This window comes from Bidens hawaiensis, unplaced genomic scaffold (assembly GCF_021521415.1).
Source record: "Bidens hawaiensis isolate Kalapana, Puna unplaced genomic scaffold, B.hawaiensis_p1.1 tig00008883_1, whole genome shotgun sequence".
NCBI classification, from domain to species: domain Eukaryota; kingdom Viridiplantae; phylum Streptophyta; class Magnoliopsida; order Asterales; family Asteraceae; genus Bidens; species Bidens hawaiensis.
The window spans coordinates 162,719-174,445 of record NW_027491643.1 but is presented as its reverse complement, the minus strand read 5'-3'; the positions used below and the strand labels follow the sequence as shown (position 1 = coordinate 174,445).

At 34.9% G+C, this 11,727-nt stretch overlaps 1 protein-coding gene across 1 annotated transcript; it reads left to right on the top strand.

Annotated features, from left to right (window-relative positions):
* The first annotated feature begins 3,064 nt into the window (after positions 1-3,064).
* LOC143530275 (uncharacterized) lies at positions 3,065-3,816 on the top strand. Its single transcript, XM_077025855.1, has 2 exons — positions 3,065-3,368; positions 3,452-3,816. The coding sequence occupies exons 1-2, from the start codon at positions 3,065-3,067 to the stop codon at positions 3,814-3,816; spliced, it is 669 nt and encodes a 222-aa protein (XP_076881970.1).
* The last annotated feature ends 7,911 nt before the right edge of the window (positions 3,817-11,727 follow it).

Below are 11,727 nucleotides of genomic sequence, written 5' to 3'. Positions count from 1 at the left end.
TCTTCACCTCTTAGTCTTCTCCGATGTTCATCTTCCACGATCATCATCATCGATCATCTATTCCATCTAAAAATGACCTGGGAAATACGCGAAACTGGGGAAGATTATGATGTTGACCTAATATACGGTAATGGCTTACTGAAATTAAATTTTTTCTTTGATAATTAGGTTTTTTTGGGCATTTTACTTACAAAGTTATGGTATTCTGCAGCTGGTTATCCAAATATTTTTAGCTTAAAGATCCATCACGGTGGTCGATTGACTAGTCCTCCAAATCGCACATATGTAGGAGGTACTGTTAATTTCGTGGACCTGATTGACATTGACAGGTTCTCCATTCACGAAGTTAGTGAAATGATGAATGTGTTAGGGTATTCCACTATTGATATTATCTTATATCAATTTTTACATCCTGAGAAAGGATTAGATGATGGTCTTGAAGAGCTGTGTAGCGACCAAGATGTGCTGAGGTTAGCTACACATGTGGAACATCATAAGCTCATTAATGTATATACTCAACATGGGGTTAAAGATATTAAAGAGTTTTGGTCTTCACCTAAGCCAAAAAAAGGCATATCATTGTCTATTGAAGAAATTGATGAGCGTGGACCTTATGCTATTGTCCTTGTTATGCAATCAAGTGGTGCTAGGAAGTCAATTGATTTTGGGCAGTCAAGTGGTGTTAGGAGGTCCATTGATTTTGGGCAGTCAAGTGGTGATGGGAGTTCAATTGATTTTGGGCAGTCAAGTGGTGTTGGGAGTTCAATTGATTTTGGGCAGTCAAGTGGTGTTGGATTAGAGGTGGATGTTGGGTTAAAGGGTGATGAGGTGGATTTTGGGTTAAAGGGTGATGATGTAGATGTTGGGCAACAGATTGATAGTGCACTAGATGTTGATAGGCTAGATGTTGATTGTAGGGTAGAAGGTGATAGTGGACTAGATGTTGATGTAGATGTTGGGCAATAAGTTGTTGGGCCAGAGGGTGATTGTGGGCTAGATGTTGATATTGGGCCAGAGGTTGATGTTAGAGCAGATGTTGGGCTAGATGTTGATATTGGGCCAGAGGTTGATGTTAGTGCAGATGTTGGGCCAGAGGGTGAAGGTGGGCTAGATGGTGATATTGGGCCAGATGGTGAGGATGAGGATGTTGTGCTACAGAGTGAGGTTGATAGTGATATTGAGGGTGGGGTTGAGACTGATAGTGAGGGTGAAGATGATAGTGATGATAGTGACTTTAAAGGTAATTTAGGTGAGGATGATAGTGATAGTGATAGTGACTGTGACTTCAATGTGAAAACAAAGGTTGTGCATAAGGGTGAGAATGATAGTGATAGTGATTTTAGAGGTGATGAGTGCAAAATTGCTGATGATCCTGAAGTTGATATGAGGGAGTACACTAATAATGTTGACTTATAAGTGAAAGATAAGAACCCTGACCCTAAAGATATAAATATACAAGATGAAATTATAGACAATGACAAAATATCTAGTGGGTCCGAATCTGATGAGAATGAGACTGGTACTAGAAAACACCACTTGCATACTGTTAGAAGGGCAAATGCAAATAAGGATAAGGAATCTAGAGTCAACTTTTTCATAGGGCAAGAGTTTGGGACCAAGCAAGAAGTGAAGTTGTTGGTTAAAAGACATTCAGTTGAAAGTAGGAGGAAGCTGTTTTTTGCAAAGGATGATAAAGTCAGATTAAGAGTACAATGTGGTGGTAATTTACCAGATTTTGATATTGATGATCATGGAGTGCATATTGATAGTCAACCAAAAGCCAAAGGACATGCTGGTAAAACAAAGAGAAGTGAAGGGGGTTCTTTAGAAAAAGGGAAACAAAAGGTTGTGGTAGGTAAGACTAAGGGCCCTATTAATGTTGGTGGTAGGGGAAAAAGACAGACCCAGACAAATTTCAATGTCCCTGGTCAATGTTAGTTTCGAAACCAAAAGGTGTTGAATCTTGGGTGTTGAGAAGATTAAATAATGAGCATAAATGCCTTCAAACAAGGAAACTTAGTGCTTGCACATCCACCTTTTTATCTTATCAACTACTAGATCAAGTTCACTCCAACCCTGAAATACCTGTCAAGTCTGTGCAAGAGCAATTTCAAAGACAATATGAACTAGGAATTTCCAGATTAAAAGCATACAAGGCTAGGGCTAAAGCCAAGAAAATGGTGCAAGGGGATTACACAACACAATATGGTATGCTTAGGGATTATGTGCTTGAATTGAAAAAACAAAATCCAGGTACCACTGTAAAAATTCAGGTTGAGGAGGGCACAGACACAAATCTACCAACTAGAAGGTTCAAAAGGATCTATGTTTGTTTTGGTGCTTTAAAGCAAGGGTTTAAGGCAATAGGGAGGGATCTACTGGGTCTAGATGGTGCATTCATGAAAGGACCATTCCCAGGTCAAATTTTATCTGCAGTTGGAGTTGACCCAAATAATGGAATCTACCCAGTTTCTTTTGCAGTTGTAGAGACAGAAAATCTCAGCTCTTGGACTTGGTTCCTAGAAAACTTAGTAGATGATCTGGATTTGGGTCCAAACTCATGTTTCACTTTCATGAGTGATAGGCAAAAGGTATGTTATTAATTTTGTGTTTGTTTTTAAGTTATAACTTTCTTGTACACTGCACTATATCTGGATTTAAGTTGTAACTTTCTTGAACAGGGCCTTCTTCCTGCTATTGAAAATTTGTTTCCATGTGCTGAGCACAGATTTTGTGTTAGGCATATTCATGAGAACTTTAAAGCAACTTATAGAGGGAAGTTGTACAAAGATATGTTATACAAGTGTGCTCATGCAACAACAATTCCTGAATTTGAGACAGCAATGGATGAGTTGAAAGCATTCAACCCGGATGCCCACTTGTGGTTGTCCAACTTTCATCCTAAACACTAGTCTAAGTCACACTTCTCAGGTATGCACTTCATCTCTTTAATGTGTCAACTGTCATCTTTAGCTTTGTGTCATGTGTCAACTGTCATCTTTAATGTGTCAACTACTTTGATTTGTTCATAGGGAGGGCAGTGTCTGATATGTTGATTAACAACATGTGTGAAGTTTTTAATGGTAAGATTGTGGAAGGCAGAGACATGCCTAACATATCATCACTTGAATACATAAAGGAATACTTAATGAGAAGGATAGTGAATGTTTTGGAGGTTATAGACAAGAGTGAAGGGTTGCTTACACCCACTGCCACCACTGAGTTGCAAAACATCAGGACAAATGCAGCACATTATACTGTTCAGTGGAATGGGGGAGATCTATATCAGGTTAGTGGCAGACCAGGTAAGCAAAGAGTTGTTGACTTGGTTAAGAGGACATGTACATGCAGAAGGTGGGAGCTGACAGGTACGCAATTGGCTATTGTACTTCATTATGTAGTTAGTTGGGTAGTTAGGTAGTGTTTGAACTATGTTATATATGCAATCCAGGTATTCCTTGTGAACATGTGGTGGCAGCAATTTGGAACAAGGCTCTTAATGGTGGAAGGGTTGGTGCAGTGGAAAGCTGGGTTAATCCAGTGCATAGAATGGACACATGGAGACAAGTTTATTCTTTCAAGATCAATCCAATCAATGGCAGGCCCTTATGGCCAAGGTCTCAAGTGCCTACAACTCTTACTCCTCCCAAACATAACAAACAAGTTGGTAGACCAAAGAAGGCTAGGACGAGATCAGCATTTGAGTTAGAGGACTTGACTCAAGGTGGTAAGTTGTCAAAGAAAGAAACCAAAGGAGCTTGTTCAAAGTGTGGCAATACAGGACACAACATAAGGACATGCAAGCAGGCAAGGTGATTGGTCTTCTGGAAGATTGGGCAGGATGTAAGGGTGATTTGTCTTTTGGAATATGTTTTAGTTTATGTATGTGTTAATGTATGTTTGGATGTTGGTAATTTGGTGTTTTGAACTTGGATTAATGACTTTAGGATGATAATTTGGTGTTTTGAATTTGGATATGTAATGACTGGTTGAATGGTAGATGTAATGACTTTGAATGGTTAATGTAATGACTTTGGTAGTCTCTTTATTTTACTTTATGTAATCCCTTTCTAGTGAATGTCTTTGACTAATTGAGGTAATGACTTTGGTTGATGTTTTTTGACTTTATATTGCATTCACATTGTGGTTATTGCATTCAGCATGTCTAGTGCAGTCCCATTTTGGTTATATTTAGTCAACATATGTCTAGTGCAGTCAAAATGTGTCTAGTACAGTCAAAGTTGGTTATTTAATATCAACATATGTCTAGTGCAGTCAAAGTTGGTTATTTGCAGTCAAAATGTGTCTAGTGCAGTGCATTGTGTAGTCAAAATTAACAATTGGAACCTGATTAACAACCAATACAACCTTAAAAGGGCAATAAACCTTAAAAAACTTACATTAGGATGGTGTCATTAGTCAACAACAACAACAACAATCAACAATAAAAGACAACACAAACACCTTATTAACCTAAACAAAAGCTACATTCATCTAGAACAAAAGTACATAGATTATGAAACATATCCAACTAGCAATCAACATCCTTTTCATTTTGCTTGCTTTGTATCCCAGATTCTTGTTTGCTTCCTCAAGCTTGTTCTTAGCTTCTTCAAGACAATTATTAGCTTCCTCAAAACTGTTCTTAGCTCTGAGAAGACCAGGTATGATTTCCATGCACCTTTGACACCTTTTATGGTCAAACCATCCAATAAATTTGCAATCTGAACCCTAATTTCAAGCAAAAACATATAATTACTCGTGTTAAGCACATTCACAGAACCCTAATTCAAGAATAGAAATAGAAAATTGTACCTGGACAGGGCATGAGTAGAACCGACGACCTGGATTTTTATCCATCCAAGAGGTTTTAATCACGGCTTCTTTACCACACTCACAGAACACCATCATTCACGGCTCGTAATTCCCCCAATTTCCCCCAATTTGATAACGGCTGGTAACCCTAATTTCTAATCGAATGAGGGAAAAGTCGGGGTGTGTTATAAAAGGGGGGAAATGAGGTGGAGAATGAAATTACGTTTTTACCCTCACATGCATCTCATGTGATGAGAGTTAACGAAAAAATCTAACTGGGTTAGTGGAAAAGGACGTAACGTGCAACATTTTGGAAACACAGAATATGATTTCCGCCATTAAGGTTTCTAAAGAACGACTATTGAAAAACCATGAAAACATAAAGGACCTGTTTTGCCATTTTGTCTATTAATTAATTATAAACCTCCATTTAATACTAATAAATAAATAGTTGTGTCAGTCAGTTGAGTCTAATTAGTTAATATACGTAATTTAAAGAGTCTCGTGGATTCGATATCCGGACTTACTTAGCTATACTAGAGTCGATCGGTTCACTTGCCGGTTAGTAGTTTAGTCGAGTTTTAAGAGTCTAGAATTGTTACTTAGTGTCTAGATTAGCATAATTTAGTTAATAACTATTTGACTATTTTTAGCACATCAGTGTCACATGAAGTAAATCTTTTTGTGCATTCTATGACCGGTTGAAAAAGGCGAGTTTTTAGTTTACACTTCCAATGTTCTGTTCATGTATATTGAATCGGTTCATTTTATGTTCTACGCACTACGATTAGTGATGAAGCTAAATAAACTGATGCATACAAAAATCTCTGGTTTTATTACTTGATTTTCATTAGATATACAGTTTGGTAGTATAGTAATTAGTATACATGATACCTCTTAGATTGACATGTTATATTTGGTAATTAGTTTACAAAGTATGGGAATTAATAAGGATATTTTGTTTAATTAGAAACGTGTATAAGAGCATAAACTATAATCATATGTAATGAAAAATTGTGTACAGACTAAAAGATGTAGTTCTCAACTAAGAACTTATGATAATTTTTCAAACATGATTCAGGTCCAAGTTTTATATGAATGAACTTATTACATGTTAAAAAAAGGATTTTTTTTGGTTAACTTTCTATTTGTTTGCTTATTTATATGATAACTAAATGAACAAAAGTTTCTAAGTAGTGTTGTAGATCCCTACATTCACATGAGAAAACTTTCATATTGGTAAGTCCAACAAATGTTACAACTCTCTCAGTTACATTTTTCCAAGACAGAGTACAAAAATTGTTCTTTATGTTTCCATCAAATTTCACTCATTGTCCTTTATCTTTAAAATTAACATGATTTACACTTTACGTTTACAAATCTAACAATGTTTGCTCCTAACCCAGTTAGTTTTTCTCGTTAAGTATGGTCATGTGCATTGCACGTGAGGGCAAAATAGTCATTTCTCATACTAATTAAAAATATTTTAATAAATGAAAAATAAACAAAAAGAACATAATCATCTCTTTCTCCCTCTCGTTTAATCTACTATCACCAAGACACAAACCCACCACCATCACCCCACGCCACACCACCGAAACCATCCGACCTCCGGCAACTACCACTACCGCCTGAAACTATCGTCATCTCCCCCTTATGTCACTAGATCCACCACCGGACCTACCGCCACAAACCCCAACACCGCCACCGACCTAAATTTTAACAATTTAAGACTAAATTAGCATAACAATAGAAAACCAAAGCTTAATTAAAATGCAGGTATAGGGCTGTGAAACGAACCGATCGAACACGAACAAGGCCTTGTTCATGTTCGTTAATTAAGAAAATATTGTGTTCACGAACGGTTCACGAACACTTACCGAACGAGATTTTATGTTCGTGTTCGTTCATTAAGAAAATTAATGTGTTCACGAACACAAACGAACACAAATAAAATCGGTAGAGGCTAGAGAATAAGACCGGTGTATTCATCAATGTGAATATTAAAAGCCCGTAAATGAATCGAATGAACACGAACAAGGGCATATTCGTGTTCGTTCATTTAACTTTATAATTAGTCAAACAAAAATTTATGTTCATGTGCGTTTATTTAAAAATGGACATTTGTGTTCGTTTGTTTAAAATCTATACAAACGTAACTAAACAAAGATAAATGAACATAAATAAACATATATGAACCAATGTGAATGAACACAAACAAACATAAACAAACTTAAATATGAAAACACATAAATGAACATAAATTAACAAATATAAAACATTTAAGCGGATGACATATCCAGATAATATTTAATTATTTTCTATTAATACTTAAACGAACATAAATGAATGAACGGAACATTTTTTCATGTTCATTCATTTAATTAATCGAACACAAATTTTGTGTTCATGTTCGTTCGTTTATTAAATAAACGAACATAAACGAACTTCCAGCCGAACGGTTCACGAACAATTCACCGAACGTTCGGTTCATTTACAGGCCTATGCAGGTAAAACCCTAAAACCCTAACCTATTCTTACTTAATGGAACAAAACCAGTTGTAGCGACCGAAACCGTGTATCAATCTGCTCCGTTGACGGCCTTAACGAGCCCTAATCATGGCTGTCGGAAACCTAATCAGGGTGTATTTTTTCATTGGATCGTCGTCGCCGCCGCTAGGGCTTGCAAACAATGGTGGAGCGATATACATGTAGAGGGAAGATGGGGGAAAATAAAATTTTGACGGGGATTCCGATGTGTTGGTGGGCAACTGTGGTGTTGTTCTGATGGCGGTGTTCATGGCTCGCCGGAGAGGACGATGGTGGTGGCTCGTCGGAGAAGACGGTGGTGGTGGTGTATGAACAGGAGAGAGAGAGAGAGAGAAACACCTTTTCATTTATATTTTTTTAATTATATATTTATATATTCTTTTATTTATTAAAATGTTTTTTTTATTAAATGGGTAAAATGACCAATTAGCCCTCATGCGTCGTGCACATGACCATACTTAACGATAAAAACTAACTGAGTTAGGTCAAATGACAAATAGTGTGACATTTGGAAACGTAAAGTACAAATTATGTTAATTTTAAAGATAAAGGACAACCATTGAAATCTGGTACAAACATAAAGGACAATATCTGTAGTTATGTCTTTTTTCCAATTGTGTGCCCGATTTACGACAAGTGATAAACTTCTATGGTTACCCTAGGGGCTTCTACTTTGCTTGATGGTGGTGATAGATTGCAGGAAAGGGAAAGAAGAAAAGCCACCGCCGTTACTTGTGGAAGGTATTCTTTCTTATGCCTTCAAGCTAAGGTTTTTTTTTATGGTATCTGAGTAAAGTCTAATTAAAATTAGGTGACTTTCAAATATAATTTATTTGCAGCACACTATATATGATGATTTTGAGTGAGGACATATACAACAAGAAAAGCAGCATAATCAGTAGGATCGGTTAGAGCCTTAGCTACACATTTGTTATAAAAGCCTTCAATAAGAACATGAGTGAAGGTGAATTTATTCATTTTTATGTTATTTATTAGTCTGAGCCACAAACTATTGTTCGAGGTTAGATTAGATAAATCTTTTTTTTGACCATGCATTTTTTGTTTTTTTTTTCTTTAAATTACACCTCACATACTTTCTAAAGTTAAAACGTAGCAATGTTGTAAACTAAATTTACTGTTTTATACCATGTTTAGTTTGATTTACTTCATTAGAATAAATTTTTGTGTCAAGCACGTGTCACCGCCGCAACACGCGGTGGTAAGTTCCTAGTTTAATCAAATTTAGAAATTTACATAATAAGTAGAGTAAAAAAAATTATAAATATATTTGTATTCATTTTGTGATGAGATCCGTAAAGTACCGGTACCAAAAATATCAATATGAAATTTGAACAAAACTCGGTAGTGAATACCATAAAAAATTTATTGGTTCGGTATTTTCTTTTATATTATCTCTTTACTAAAATTTGAGCAAACTTGATTTGATTAGAGTTCTTCACGAGCTAAGCCAGAGCTCACGCTCGTAAAGAGAGCCGATTTGACTCTTCTCATTTATTTTATGAGTGAAATAATCAAGCTCAAACTCTACTTGTTGAAAGCTTAAGCGAACTCGTTATTTTTTTACAGTAATTATATATAAAAGTTTTATAAAAGACAAAGAAAAAAAAAGATAACTCGACTCGAGATCGGTAGTTGGAGTTTGGATGCTCGATTAGTCTTTTACTATTTTATTATTTAAGTTTATACAATATGATTATAGATAACATGGAGTATTTTTAAAAATATTGAAAAAAGGAGTTACAAAAAAAAAAAAATTTAATTTATATGACAAGAACAACTCTTAGACGAAAAAGTATTCAACACTAATCAAATTAACTTATATATATATATAAAGAAAAAGAAGTTAGTTAAAATTATAAAAGACAAATACAAAAATAACTGAAAACACTATTTTAGTAAATACTTTTTAAAAAACAAACAAATTACACATACATAAAATACAAAATGACATAATAAAATATCTTACACACACTAAACTTCAACATATTTAAAGTAAAACACACACTAAACTTCAACATACTGAAAATAAAGCACATACTAAATTGGATTTAGTTAGATTAGTCCATGAAACTTCAAAATTAAATGGTGTTTCAGGTTTTCTTCTTCATGCGATAATAACGGTTTTTGTAATAGTGTGTTCAAAAGTTCACTTTGCATTTTCTCCCGCTTTTCTTTCTTCTTTTATTCTAATTCTTGTTCTCTCATTTCCATTTCTTCCATTTTTTGCTCCCTTTGTTTCTCAAACTTGAGTATATAATCAATCAGTTCAAGTTCAATGCCCCCATTAAGCTCCATTGCATTAAGTGCTTCAACCGCTTCATTAGAAACCTTGCCTTTTTTCCTTTTCTTTTACTTTTAGCCGCATCATTGAAATACAACTATTTAGAGTGTATGGGTTGGAATTATCGCCATAGTCCCCTTCTTCGGTAGTCCTTGATCTTTTTGTGTTACCGCCACTCTCTTCATTACCCACTTCACATTCAGGGTGAGAACGTCTTGCAGTAAGGTGTTTTTGTAACTCCCACCTTGGGTGTATACTCATAACTTCATTCCAAACAACATAATCATTAAACCTGGTCCTACCTTGCTCATAAATTATGTAAGCTACATTTTCAATATATTTTTGGCTCATTTCACTTTTTTTTGGTGATATGCTTCATCGTACGTAGCAAGCCACTTGGTGACAGCTTTGTTAAGTCGATGGTAACGAGCTTTCATTACCTATATTCCTCGGACCAAGCATTTCCTAGATTTTCTACTTGAGTTGCATCGTACAATTGTTATACTCGTGCCCACAACATTGAACTCTTTTGGTTTTTGCCAGTGATGCTATCTCCACTAACCATGCACCATGTCAACATTAAAGCAACATCTTCAGCAATATCCCATTAGTGCCTCATTTTGATTGATTTGCAGAACTATGTGAGGTTTCAATACTTTTAGTGACAAAATCTTGACTTGGGTTTGAAAAAAAAAGTTTTGATAGTACTGAGTATTGGGATTATCTTAAGAATCTCCAAGACTAAAATGAAGATTTGTATTTAAAGGAACCATAGTAGACAATATGAATGGAAAGAAATTGCATATGGATATGAAAGTGTCTAATATGATACCATATTTATAGGGAAAAAATTGAATTATAATCCTATAATGTTAGATTGTTTTTTGTCCTTTCCAATGTAGTGTATTGGTAGGATGGAGGCCCAAGTTCAATCTCCGCTTACAATACTTTGGGGGAACATAGGTGGCTCAATGAAGGAAAACTGGGATCTTTGTGATCTATAGTTCGATTATGAGGGTGTTTGGGTTTTACCACTAGTTGGCCTTCGGGCAGGTGGACTTCCCCGTAATTGGAGATAACTTGAAGGCACTTAAGGGCTCCGTACGACTAGGTTGGGTCAACTGGCGGTGACCTTCTACAATTTGGTCACCCCGTACGAAGTACTTAGGCATTCTATGTTTGTCAATTGTTAAAAAAATATAAATATTGTTTTGATAATAAATTTATCCAAAAAAATCTTATGAACCAATACGAAGTTGATAAGTGTCAGATAATGTAAATCGGTAATGATTAATATTTATTTTATTATATCTTTTTTTCTACAAACTTTGTTTTTTAATAAAGTTTATACTGGCGTGTTAAAAAAAACTAAACAAGACTGTTTCTAGATTCTTTTAAAAGCTTAAGTTATTAGAGAAAAACATTATTAATGTTAAAACTAATTAGTATAAAAAGAAAATTAAATTAAAATGAGAACCATTCATATAATGCCACGTGGCATTGAATATGTTGAAAAACAGTGTGCAAACTAGTTTGCTTTCACGACCCTGTTGCTCATTATACATGTTTTTTTATAAAACAGTGGTACAACCGAAACTTTGTTCACCAATAGGAAGGTATTAGGCATGCCTTGTTCTCTTCAACCCGATCCATTATTTTACCCGTTTCATTTTTTGCCCCCCTTATAAAATTTTATAATTCTTGGATCCGCCTCTCCGAAACCTAAATAAATATAAATAATATTGGTTTCACTTTTTGTCTTAGAACTTGTATACTCATGTTTTCTAACTAATACCAAGATTTCAACAAGAAATGTTTTACATAAATATCATACATAATTTCAAAAATGAACTATTTCAACAAGAAATGTTTTACATAAATATCATACATAAATATCATATTACACCACGTATAATGTTAAAAGTCAACATGCATACTGTCTGTCTAATGTCTATAGATAAAAAGGTAATGCTTTTTCTTGATTCAACACAAATCCACAAACACACAAAATAATAATGTAAGTTTTGTAAATCATAATGTTTTGACTTACCAATTGCATC